The sequence below is a fragment of the Sminthopsis crassicaudata genome, chromosome 6 (genome assembly GCF_048593235.1).
Source record: "Sminthopsis crassicaudata isolate SCR6 chromosome 6, ASM4859323v1, whole genome shotgun sequence".
Taxonomy (NCBI): Eukaryota; Metazoa; Chordata; class Mammalia; order Dasyuromorphia; family Dasyuridae; genus Sminthopsis; species Sminthopsis crassicaudata.
The window spans coordinates 161,811,351-161,825,090 of NC_133622.1; the positions used below are offsets into that span (position 1 = coordinate 161,811,351).

Consider the following 13,740-nt stretch of genomic DNA (forward strand, 5'->3'; position numbering starts at 1 on the left):
CTTTAATGAGTACCAAATGTATCTATAACTATTTCCTCTTTGTCTAAAAAAGCAGCAGAATCCTCCTCAAATTCTTTTCTGTTTTTTATATTTATTTTTTTATTATTATTATAGCTTTTTATTTATAAGATATATGCATGGGTAATTTTACAGCACTGACAATTGTCAAGCCTTTTCTTCCAATCAAATTATTTTCTAATATCTCTAAACTCTAAAGTACAATCCCAGCATCCCTCTATTCTTCCTGTCTTTCATTCACCTGTAAAAAAAAAAAAAAAAAAAAAAAAAAGACATTGAGGATCATGTGGAGTGAAAATCATCCTTTAGGAATCGCAGTCAGCTCTTCGAGATTGCCTCCTTTCTACTTCCTGAATGATCACTTTCATGATCAAATATTTGTTAGGGTTTAATAAAGTCTAGGATCAATGCCAAAGAGATCTACACTGGTTTCTGACCCTCTATGGCTTTTGCCACAACTGTTATCAGGTCAGTTGTATTTACTCTTCCTGCATCCATCATTCGGCTGGCATCTCTGCAGTTCAGAGGCTGAAAGCCAGGCCTCCAACCATCCCACTATCATGCACTCCTCACTTCCTGACCCTAAGCCTGACATGTAACACAAAAGTGCGTTCAGGGGCAGCAGGTGGTGCAGTGGACAGAGCACCAGTCCTGAAGTCAGGAGGACCTGAGTTCAAATCTGGTCTCAGACACTTAACACTTCTTAGCTGTGTGACCCTGAGCAAGTCACTTAACCCCAGTTGCTTGGGGGGGGGGGGGGATAAAATACCTGCATTAAATTATGCTAGGCCAAACCCCATCAAGGAAGTGTCCAGTTCACTCAGGCTTGCTAATAAAAACTTTTTGTTGCAGTGAAGGTTCTCATATTAAATTTTGAGTACTCCCTTCACCCAGGCCTAACTGGGAGTAAATTGGACTTTAAAAAAAAAAAAAACACACATTTCTTTGGTTTTATTTGTATTCCTTTGTATTTGAAAGATTCCTTTGTTTTGTTTTGTTTTGTTTTGCTTTGCTTTGCTTTTAAGACTGGGGCTCCCGTTCTCACCCAGACGGGAAGGTCAGTGGCTACTCACAGGTCTAATCCCTTGCAAAAGAAGCATGATCTCTTTATCCTGCCTTTTTCCAATCTGGTTGGATTTGTTGCTCCCTAGGCAGCCTGGTGGTCCCCTCCCTCCCATTGGCTCATACTAATGCCAGACTTAGTGCAGACCCCCAAAGCATTAGCCTACTACAGCTTAGAGCTTTTGGCCTTCTCAGGACCCGGGCACCACCATGCCCACCAGGGTCACGTACTTTAAAGGAGATGTGTGGCCCTTTAGTCAGGACTTTACAGGGAAAACCGTTGGCTATGAATGGATTTTTTGGTAATAACTTCTGATTTTATGCTTAAATTTTGTTGTTAGTTTCTCAGAATCAACCAGTAGAAACAACTGGAAAAACCTGTAGGAAGCTACAGAACAGACTGGAAAGTTTACAAAATCTGGTAGAAGATTTACAAATGAAAAACCAAGGTACTGAATGCTACTGGGGAGCCTTTCCTGGCTTTTAAGAAAATTGGCTTGTTCTTCTCCAAAAAGCCTTCTAAGGGTGTCACAAGTGACCTTCATAAGCATGTGCCTTATGTATGGGAAGGATGTGAGAACTTGCTTCCCTAATCACAACAGAGGAGAGCCAATAGTGCTGACACAGTAAGAAATTCTTGCTGAAAGAAAATAAAATTATTAGAGAAATCTTTAAAAGTCTTTCAAAACCAAATAGGTTCTTTTCACAGTGTTCTCTTCTCTGATGTTTCATTCTTGGTCTTTATAATCTTATCACCTAACACAGGAGAGGTTTGGTGATTGATTTGTGCAGTTGCAATACACAATTTGGCCAATTCAGTTCAATTCAACCTTCCTTAATGACACAAGGTAAATATTGGTGCCAGATAACTACACCAACAACTGGGCTTCCAAAGATACAATGGAGGCAGTCCTTGTCCAAGAGGGCTGGCATCTTACTGAGTAATATGGCAAAAAATGTCCAAGGTAAAACTCAGGAGCTGGTAAGGAGACTTGAGGTAGGATTGAAAGGCCTTTACAAATGTATTACTGTTGTTTCTCATGCTAGCTCCTGTGGTCTCTGATGTAGAAATTATGATCATGTCACAAATCATAGATGCAGAACTGAACTAGATCTCGGAACCTATCTGGCTCAAACTCCTTTTACAAAGGAGGAAATTGAGACCAAGGGAGGTTGACTTACAGGAGATCTCATGGGTAGTAAGTGCCAGAGATGCCATAATATGATGATAACCTACAGGCTTCTAGTTCAGCACACAGGAGACCCAGAAAGAGCAGGATGGCAAAGATCAGGGGAGGGATAGGTAACTTTGGTGACCTGGAGGAAGCAATGGTAGTAGGGTGGGGAAGTTGGAAGCCAGATAGAATTGATCAAGCTCAGAAGACAGTTACCTTAGGCTTTAAGTAAGTTGACTTTTTAAATAAAGCTGTAACAAGAACAGAGTTAATGGTATTTTGCCCCAGGGCACTGAAATTTAGAGGTTCTTCTCAGAATTTGGATTCCTACAATGGCAAGCGAACTTTGCATCTAGTTAGCAAGAATATTTAGTATGCCTATGATAGCTTCCCTCCTCATGAACTGCATGATCTGTCCTCACCTTGAATCCCTGTGTCTTACTTGGAGGTAGTCTTGCCAGCAATGAAAGCTTCAGGTATCTCTTCGCTTCTTCCTCAATGAATTTGCCTTAAAAAGATCATTTGAGGGCATGGTTCATGAAGTTTGTTCTGTGTCCCAAAATTGCTAGTTATAGCTCTGCTTTTAAGAAGCTTGAAACTTCATATGCTTCTCTGCTCAGCCAGAAGACTCACTTGTATTTTATTACCTTTTTCAGCAATGTCTTCAATGATCAGGAATCAAGAAAAAAGGATACAAAAAGTAAAAGATCAAGAGAAGATGCTATTGAAATGAACCATCCCTTGCTTCATTATTACATATGGACTATGCCTGATTAGCTGTCATGTTAAACATACTTATTATTCTGTGGAAGGTTTTTTTCTGTGAAAGTTTAATAAAAGAGTCAGAGTCAGAGTTAATAAACATTTATTAAGCGCTCCCTCTGTGCCAGGCACTGCACTAAGCTCTGTGCATAGAGTCCCTCCCATCATAGTCTTATAATAAGGGGGGAAGTGATGGGGTGAGCAAATAGAAGTTGAAAAGTTGGGGAGGGGGCATGATGAAGTCCCAAAGCCTGTGGAACATTATCTGAGGAGGTGGGAGTTTCTGTTCCATCTTACAGAATGAAGAGTTTCTGGACATTCCCAGGTGAAATCCAGAAATGCATCTCTGAGAAATGGTAAGAATTCTCTGGCTCCCACCCTTAAATGGAAAAGAACCAGGAAGAAGCTGTCCAATGTCCATCCTCCACCCTTTCCAATCAGTTGGAGGGAGGGGTCCCAGAAGTAGGGTTTCCTGAGAAGGTGTTTCTGAATGGATTGCATTTTTAAGAGTTTTAGGAGATCATGAAGTCCAGTAAAGAAACTGGGTGGGGAATGATGGGAATTCTGTGGATGCCATCTTTAAATGAAGGAAGTTCAGGGAGGAACTCTCAGATATGTACCTTTTATCTTTGTTTGAAATGAAACAGTCATGAATTCCCTAAGGTGGGAAAAAACCAAACCCAAAACCCAAGACCAGATGGATTTACAAATGCCAATTCCAGTGCCACAAAAATTGTATGTATAAAAAAAAAAAAAAATCTTACCAAATTCCCTCTGTGACACATACTTTTTCTGAGACTGGGGTTAAGTGACTTGCCCAGGGTCACACAGCTAGGAAGTATTAAGTGTCTGAGACCAGATTTGAACTCGGGTCCTCCTGAATTCAGAGCTGGTGCTCTATCCACTGCGCCACCTAGCTGTCCCTCTGTGACACATACTAATGCCCAAATTAGGGATAGTCAAACAAAACTATAGACCAACTTGCCTGATATTGATGCAAAAAATGTAAATGCTAGTAAGGAAGTAACAGCAATATATCACAAAGAAAATAATTAGAGCAATGCAAATTAAAACAATGCTGAGCTATCATTTCATACCCATCAAATTCACTGAGAACAAAAAAGGGAAATGATAAATGTTGGAGGAAATGTGGGAAAATAGGCACTATTGCACTAATACACTGTTTACAGTAGAGCTATGAATTAGTCTTAACCATTCTGAAAAGCAAGTTTAGACTATATGACCAGGTTGGATTTATACCAGGAATACAGGGTTGATTCAATATTATAAGTATAATTAGCCATATCAATAATGAAAATAACAAAAATCATGTAATTTTAATTTTGTTGTTGCTCAGTCATTTCAGTGACAATTATATATGATTCTATTTGGGGTTTCTTTGGCAAAGATAAGTTTGCCATTTCCTTTTCTAGTTCATTTTACAATTGAGGAAACTAAGGCAAACAGGGTTAAGTGTCTTGCCTATGATTACATAGCTAGCACGAATCTGAGGACAGTTTTGAACTTGAGTCTTCCGGATACCAGATCTCAGGCACTCTATCTACCATCTAGTTCCTCAATAGATACAGAAAAAACTTTTGACAAAATGCTAGAAACCATTTTAAATGGTAGCATTAGCTTGTAAATTATTCTGGTTCTGGCTCCCCATCCCCATCTCCCTTCAAAAAGCTCTTTTATCACATGACTTTTATTGCAAATGCAGATTATAAATAAAGGAGCACAAAAATACATTTTTTTCTTTAAAATAAGTACCTAAACCCAAGAGCAAGCATTATTTGCAATGGTGTTAACTTAAAAAACCTTCCACTAAGACTGAATGAAGCAAGGATGTTCATTAGTTTAGGTACAGTAAACTGAAACAAGCACAACAATCTATTTGATGTACCTAAAATTCCTAGCTTTGGGGACAAAAAGTTGGATAAAAACTGTTGGGAAAACTGGAAAGTAGTCTGATTAACTAGTATAGCTTAACATCTCATTCCACTAGATCAACAGAAAATGATCAAAAAAAACCTACTTAAAAGCAACAGCCTTTGCAAAATTGCTAGATATAAAATAAACCCACACAAATTATCAGTAATTCTCTATATTACTGACAAAGCCCAGCAGCAAGAAATAAGATAAATTCCATTTAAAATAACTGTAGACAAAATATTTTGAGTTGTCTACCTGCCAAGATCAACATAAGTTCAAAATGGGTACATTAGACATAAAAGTTGATATAAACAAGTGGAAAAAATTACTTATCAGATCTATGAATAGAGAAGATTTCATGATAGAAAATTTCACAGGAGGTCAAATGAATAATTTTGACTTCATAAAGATTTTGGACAAAATCCAGTGTAGCTAAACCAAGAAGAAAAGCAGAAAACTTGAAAAAAATCTTTTAAGCAAGTTTCTCCAATAAAGATTCTATTTCTAAAATATATGGGGAACTAAATCAATTTGTAAAAATAAAAGCCATTCCCCAATTGACAAATGGTCAAAGGATATTAATAGGCAAATTTCAGAGGAAAAAATTGAAACTGTCTATAATTATGAAAAAAAGTTTGAAATGAATAATTAGAGCAATGCAAATTAAAACCATGCTGAGCTATCATTTTATACCCATCAAATTGACTGAGATGACAAAAAAGAGAAATGATAAATGTTGGAGAGAATGTGGGGAAATAGGCACACTAATACACTGTTGGTAGAGCTATGAATTAGTCTTAATCATTCTGAAAAAGCAAGTTTAGCCTATACCCCCAAATTCTTGAACTGTGCTTTTCTACCTGGCTAAGGCAGATATTTGTTTTGCATGACCATATTTCTAATAGTGGGATTTTTTTCTTTTGCCTGAAGAGGGCTGGGAAAGGGAGAGAATTTGGAACTGAAAACAGATAAAATAGAATAAGAATAAAAACATTATAATATATATATATCATATGTAACAATTATATGTAATATAATAAAAACATAAAACAATAGTGATTTAGCAAATCCTGAATTGTGCTGGGTTTGAAATGCATTTGTATTAGGTATTATTTTGTATTAAGGCAATGAGCTACTTGTAATATGTACCAGTTGTTCTTGAGAATATAGAACATGGCCATTCAATTTACTGAACTTTAAATAAGTGTTATTTTGGGAAAATCTGGTTTCAGATGGAAAATTTTAAACACTTTCCAGCTATTAGAAAAAGATGTGATCTAACCGCAGAAGGACCAGTTCCAGAATACTGAAACAGATTCGTTTTTTGACACTAATATCATTGTTCTTGGTTGTTTAGAATTGCTACAACGCATTAAGAAAGCAGAGATGTGGGATAGGGTCTGAAACCAATTATAATCCTTGCTTGGCTCAAGGCATCTTCTTAAGGATACATGGACCAGTGAGACAAAACAAGAAACCATCCCTGCATGAGCCAGATTCCACCTCAGAAGTTCTGGTCTTCTTGAAGATGATCCAGTGGGCAGGGCCATCCCTCCTTGAGGACATGGGACTTGCAATCAAGAATCAAAACACCCAGTGCAAGAATAAAACCATAGTAAATCGAACCATATTCTATTACAAATGTGGATATCAACCATTCAATTTGAATGTACCTGAGAAATAACTTGGACAGGGGTTTCTTAGAAGCCGGGTTCTACTGTACCAGCATCAGAAAATTACAATGGCACTGAGGACAGGGGCCATCCTTGGGCTCCAAAGAACTCTTCTGTGTCTCTGCTCTATCACCATTTCTAGTTTCTTTCCACCTAGGACATTGGACACCACTCTGCAGCAACAGGAAAGAATGAAGGTGGAGTGTGTCTGGCTGTGCTGGACAACAGCAGATCCCAAAAGATAAGTATACTCCAGGCATTTTACGGAAGAGATTTCTAACATGTATCTCAACAGCTTGTGCAAGAGCTGGACCACCATGGACAATTAGAATGTCACATAATCAATTACCCATATTAAAGTGAATTTGGAGTTCTTCAGGAAAGTTATGGGTATCAGGGAGAAGGTGAACATCATTTTAGGGTGCCAAAGCCAGCAAACATTTGAATGTCAATATTGTTTGAGTCCAACTCCAGCTTCTTCAAAGTCCTAGCACAAAACTGCAGGCAATGAGCTGGACGGGGCTTTGGATTCCTTGGCACACTTCCTTAGTGTGTGCCCTGGCCAAGCCCCTTTACCTCTATTTGTCATTGTTTTCTCCATTATAAAATGGGGATTATGTTTTTTGTGAGAATCAAATAAAATAATATTTGCAAGGTGCTTAGATCCTGCATATAGTAGTCTCTTGATGTTTTTTTCCTCCCTTTCTCCCTCCTCCTCTTTTCTTCCTCGTTTAATTTCTCCCTCTCTTCCACCTTTCCTTCCATTTTCCTTTATTCACTCCTCTCCTTCCTCCCTCCTTCCTTCTATTCTCCCTCTATCCCATGGAATGGGATATTACTGTGCTATAAGAAATGACAAATATGATATAGAGACTCATTTTCATGAACTAGGATATGAACAGAGTCAGAAAAACAATCTAGACAAACTCTACAATAATGCCCATGGAAAGAACAATCCCAAGAAAATAAATGAAAATGAAGGTTGCAAAATCATGGAGAAAGAAGATAGAAGAAAATACCTCCCCTCCTTTGCATTGGTCAAGGGTACACAGTGTGGGATGCTACATATTCTACAATGTCATTTTTTTTCCTGATCTGTTTAGCTGCAATTTGGGTTTTCCAAGGTAGGCCGACCCATCACAATGTTCCTTGGATAAGGAGGAGGTGGGAATGAATCCTTTAGAATTCTTTCCTGTTTGACTTACATCCTGCATTCTAGATAGTACTTTGCACATAATCAATTCTTAAATGTTTGCTGCTGAGTTTGTATTAAATATTATCTCAGGCCTAAACTGCTGAACAAGTGCTCCCTCTTGTTACCTAATGCTTCCCTTGGTCTGGCATTCTCACATCACCCAGACCAAATGGCAGTTGCAGGTGTTTTGGCGACAGCTGTAACCCTATATTAGGCCAATAGCCGCCTGGCTTTCTGGCAGTTATGGTTTCTCAGTCTGGAAAGAGGCTGAACCATCATAAGATCTAGGATGGGGGAGGCCATTCCAAGAGCCTGGCAAATTTTGAACAAATCTCTCCATGCTGGAGTGAGCCACTAGCAGCAACCACAAACATTTTTGCAAGAAGACTAATTTTGAATGGCAAGCTGTTAGAAGTTTTGCTGGTAGATCAGCTATTTTATTGAATATTCAACTTGGGAAGATAAATTTGGTCTTTTCCAAGGAAATCCACACCATCTCTTTTCTCCTTTTTCTATCTGCAGGGACAAAAATTTAAAGCCTCAGTTCCTCTTCCCTCTTTGCTAAACTCTTCCTATTGTTTCATTTATATCTGAATTTCTCTAGATAAAAAATTGATCTGAATCACTATTTTAAATTATATATAGAGAGTGAAAACCGAGAAAGTCTTTGGGTGTTTAAATACAAACAATATTTCTATGAGTTGGGGATCCCCATCTGTGGCAAAAATTGTCACTGAATATTTTAACTACTTAGGGTTGAGCTAATAATATTAATCTGAATTAACATGCTCCTGAAAATAGCATTGGGAAAGGACATATGAAACTACAAGCCATTGACCTGGGCTAAAAAAAACCTAGGAGTTTATATGATATCCCCAGAAGCTTTGAACAAAATGGCTTGGGTAATTTCCATTCCTTTAGTCTTCAAAGAGGACAAAAGAGAGAAAAGAAGTGAGAGAGAGGTAGAGGGAAGGCAGCCTCCTAAAGCCAACCTCTGTGGGCAGAGAGGGGGAAGGACTATTTAAGAAATTTTCTCCCTATTCCTTTCTGGAGATGAAGAAAGTGCTTCCTCAGCCAAACTGCTCTCCATGACATAGACTGGCTACACAACACTATGATATAAAGATGGCCTCTCAGCAATATGTTAGCTTGAAAATTGTCAAATGAATTTGTCAAAAATGCATTATTTTAATTATGGCATACCAAGCCAAGATTGCCCAAATCCAGAGATAATTTTCCATTCAGAAATATATGTTGTTTAGACTCTATAAAGCAACTTTGCTATTGCTGTCAGAGAAGTCATCAGCCTTCCATTGCCCAGCTCTAGCTTCAGTGTATTCTCACTTACATTCACTTGCTAGAGCTAAACTTATTCTTTTAATCACAGTTACTTTTCATATTCTCTCTCTTTCTGTCCTAACACAAGATGAGACTAATGGACAATGGACTTATGGACATTTATAAATTCTCAACTTATGATTATTTGATCATGTTATTTGTTACATACTTCTAGCATGTATTATGTTACTGTTACTATGTGTTTATGTAATCTATGTAATTATATGTAATACCTCCCCTATTGATGGATTTATGTTTCAAGGTCATGACCACTCTATGTTCTAAATCAAAAGAAAGGGGGAGATGTTAGGTTCTTACTAAGTGCTAAGTTGGTACGTAACAATTCTCTAGTCTACACCTTTTGGTTCCGGCTTTTAAGGGGAGTTTTACCCCTTTGAACTTCTGGGGAGGAGCTTACATGTTTAAAAGGAGCAAGTTCATTGGTAAAAGTAATTTTCCCACAAGTCCTTGCATTCTCACACGCCCATATGAATAGTTCATATTCATTATCCCCTCTCCACTCAGATAGATGCTGTTCTGATGCAGATCCTCATTACTTCTCATGTGGATTTTTTCAACTGCTGATTTCCTTATCTCAAGCTCTCTCTTCCTTCTTCTAATCCACAATCCATCCTCCACTCAGTGATTTTCCTAATGCACAAATCATGTCACTGGGGAAAGCTAGGTGGTGCAGTGGATAGAGCACCAGCCCTGAATTCAGGAGGACCGGAGTTTGAATCTGATCTCAGACACTGAACACTTCCTAGCTGTGTGACCCTGGGCAAGTCACTTAACCCCAACCTCAGGAAAAACAAACAAACAACAAAAAAAAACAAAACATGTCACTGTCTGACTCCATGAACTACAGTGGCTCCCTAGTACCATAAGTATTAAAAATAAAATACTCTGACATTCAAAATGCTTCACAACCTGCTGCCTTCCTATCTCTTTAGCCTTCTTATACTTATTTCCCTCCATCTACCCTGAGATCCAGTCACACTGGCCTCCTTTCTCTTCCTCAAATGTGATACTCCCATCTCCAGTCACTTTTCTTGGAGGCAATTGGGATTAAGTGACTTGTCCAAGGTCATACAGCCAGGAAGTGTTAAATGTCTGAGACCAGATTTGAACTCTGGTCCTCCTGATTTTAGGGTTGGTGCTCTATCCACTGTGCCACCTACCTGCTCCACTCCATGCATTTTTACATGTTGTCCCTCATGCCTGGAATGCACTCCCTCTTGACACTCCCCAAATGCTTTAAGATTCACCTTGACTCAAATATTCAGCAAGACTTTTTTAGATTCTCTGCCTCTACCTCCCCAAACCTTCCATCTGATTTTAATTTTCATGTGATCTCTTTCTCTCTCTCTCTCTGTCTCTGTCTGTCTCTTTCTCTTTCTGTCTCCGTCTCTTAGCTCTGTTTCTGTCTCTCTCATCTCTCTGTCATTATCTCTGTCTCTCTCTCTGTGTCTCTTTCTCATACAGAATTACCTGCATTTTGCATTCCCCTTATGGGCTGAGACTTTGTCTTTTCCTTTCTTTGTATCCCCAGAATTAGCACAAAGGAATAAATGCTTATTGACTACCTGACTGACAAGTGGAGACAAAAATAGCTCTAAATCTCCTTTTGATAGTTTCCCCATTAAAAACTAAAATTTTATACCTAAGCAAAAATATTGAGGTACTTTTTTGGTATCTATGGAACACCACATTAAGGTTCTTAAGAATCTTAAGAATCAGCCCAGAATCTCCCCCAATTAATCCAAAGAATTTCTGAGAAGTATTTAATCTGAGCTGATAGAACGAGGCAGGATAATTTGACTTAGTCTGGCTTCAGTAAAAAAGAACTGTTGTTGGAGCTTTGTTCCAACTCATAAGTCCTTGATAAAGGGCTGAATGGGAACTCTGGTTCTAGAAGCAAGATCCCCCCCAGAGTCCTAGTCTCTTCAATGACTTCCTAGCAAGGAAAACCTTAGGGAAGTAGTTGAATTCATGGCTGGAGATGACAAAGGCTTAGCTTAGTCAATCACATCTTGGAACTCATTGTCATTGTCATTTCCTTCTATTTCAAAAACCTGAAAGATTACAAAAAAGAATCAGGCTATGATTTCCCAAATAAAAACATTGCCAAACATTAAATTAAGTTATGGAACAATCAATATAATATCTAGAAAACCTAGAAGAATCATAGAATTTTTGTGTTAGAATAGATCTTGGAGATCCAGATTTTCCCAACATGGACAAGGTTTACAAGGACCAAAAACAACTATAAAATAAAAAGTAACATACAAAAAACATACAAGAAAAAAAATGGTAGTCCAGGCATGAATGATGTTTTTTTCATCTGATATTAGTTAATCAGTCAATAAGCATCTATTTAGTATCTACATGGCATAAAACTTTGCAGAACTAAAGAAATACAAAAGAAAATTCTGCCCTCAAAGAGTTTGTAGTTTAATGAGAAGATGACAATACAAAAGAGCTGGGAAGGGGAGGGGGGAAGGGAGACAGAGGAAAAGGTAGAGAGAGGAGGAAGAGAAGGAAAGGGAGGGAGGATAAGAAGAGGAGAGGGAGAGAGAAACAAAGACAGAGACAGAGAGATTCAGAAAGAGAGAGAGACAGAGACAGAAAGAAGGAGGGAGGGAGAGGCAAAAGGAAAAAGGTACCCAACCTGAGGAAGTTATGCATCCAGATGGGAAATGATGGACTGACTGCCCTGGGCCTCCTCCTTAAGGAAGGATGCACTCTTTTCAATTAGAGAAAGGGAGGGGTGCTAGAGGCAGGGGGTACCAGGAAGTTTGAGATTTAAAATTGGTGAAATCTTGTATAAAGAGTTACTCTTTCATTGATTATTCAAAATGAATAATAAAGGTCTTTGGGATGAATGAGATTTTAAGTTTTACTGTTAACATTACATTAATTTATCGCTAGGATCAATGAGTGGAGGGATCCTTCTTCTAAGCCCCATTAGCACTGGTAGATCTGGCCTCCGGAACTTGCTCCTATCTCCCCTCAACTTTGAGGTATTGAGAAAGATTTTTCTAAGATAAATGATTGATTTCCATTAGCCAGTCAGACTTCATCAGCTTTCTAAAGATCAGCATTTAAGATGATATAAGTAAAAGTAATTGATAAAACAATCCCCCCCCCCTCAAAAAAAAATCTAACCTGCTTTCCTATAAGGATACACAGATTCAAGGAGAAAGTGAGTTGAATTTGAGAGAATGTGACAATAAAGGTAACTCAGATTTTGAGTTGTAGCTAGATGTACCTCCCTATTTTGGGAAGGAAGTTCCTCTTAATAATGAAGTTTTTTTCTGGGCTCCTGAAACTGAACACTGGAGACAGTGAGAATGATTATGGGGTCACTGGAGAAAATGGAGAAGATCTGGAGGCATGTCTGGACTGAAGGAATAATATCAAGAAATTTTGAAATATAAAGAAAAGCCTCAATTTCCCCATAAAATGTAAGGCTAATCAGTCCTCAATGGAAGGAAAGAAAAGGAGACTGGTGTGTGGGCATCTCCCCCCTGCTTTCATGTATCTTGAAGTCTCTTCCTTTTAAGGCCCTTCTCAGGCTCCACTTCCTCCTGATCCTTTCCTTAACCCTCCAAGAAAAAACCACGTTTTCCAGTATCTCCTGGCACTTTTACCTCCTTTGTACTTATTTACTGAGTTTTCTTGTCTCTCTCCTTGAGAATAGACTCAATGTCAAGTTAATTCTTGCACCTAGTAAGGTTTTTAAATGTTTGTTGAATTGGGTCCTTAAAGGCTGCTGGAATATTTTTTTAAAAGTTATGTCTCCCTAAAAATCTCTTCTTCCCCCAGTGTATTGTTAGAAGCAATAATTGAAACAGCAGAAGATTCCAGAACACTCTTGACTCCAAAATCAAAATTATATGTAGAAAACCCCGACCCAAGCCTTGGCCCCACTTCTCTATTAATTAATAGAGCTGTGTGATTTTGTAAATTAATTAATTTGTGTAAATCATTAATTAATTTATAAATTAATTAGTTTGTGTAAATCATTTTACTTTTCATCTTTCTCATCTATTCCATAAAGATGACCACTAAGGTTCATGTGGGGATCCAATGGGATTTTACAAATTAACTTACAAATTAACTTTGCAAATTAACTACACGCTATCAAATTAATATTCCCATGGACACTGGTAATCTATTTGTAAAAAGATAAATACTTTCCATGAGTCCAACTTTCTAAAATTTGTTTTCAGCTGGGTTTTAGGTTATTTTGGAAGTGAGCCAGCTTTTTCCCTCTAAAATTATATTTATTTCTATTTAAAGAAAGAGATATTTGAAAGTATTTTTTTAAAGAACCTATTTGCTTTTGTTTTTAGCTACCAAAGCAAATATAGATTGAAGTTTCCCTTCTAGCAGAAGGATAAGAAAATTCTAAAATTCCAGCCCTCTCTCCCTGGGCCTTTCCCCCACCCTCTGGCCCTATGATCTTAATTCTGCCTTTGCTTTTTGCCTCCAAACATCTCTAGTTTTATAATTGGTCAGACTATTGATATTTTCTTTTCTTTCCAAAATCTGAGACACAAATATATAAACAATGGTA

General features: G+C 37.9%; 1 protein-coding gene across 13 annotated transcripts in view; it reads left to right on the forward strand.

Moving 5' to 3' along the window:
- The window catches only part of CCDC158 (coiled-coil domain containing 158), a 121,240-nt gene extending 118,134 nt beyond the window's left edge, over nt 1–3,106 (forward strand). For 10 of the 13 annotated variants that reach the window (XM_074274372.1, XM_074274380.1, XM_074274367.1 and 7 more), the window contains 2 exons: nt 1,422–1,529; nt 2,912–3,106. In XM_074274372.1, coding sequence (XP_074130473.1) covers nt 1,422–1,529; nt 2,912–2,988 — 185 coding nt within the window. In that variant the 3' untranslated portion in view covers nt 2,989–3,106. The remainder of the gene's footprint in view (nt 1–1,421; nt 1,530–2,911) is intronic. The other 3 variants (XM_074274381.1, XM_074274376.1, XM_074274378.1) reach the window with 1 other exon arrangement.
- Nucleotides 3,107–13,740: the final 10,634 nt, after the last annotated feature.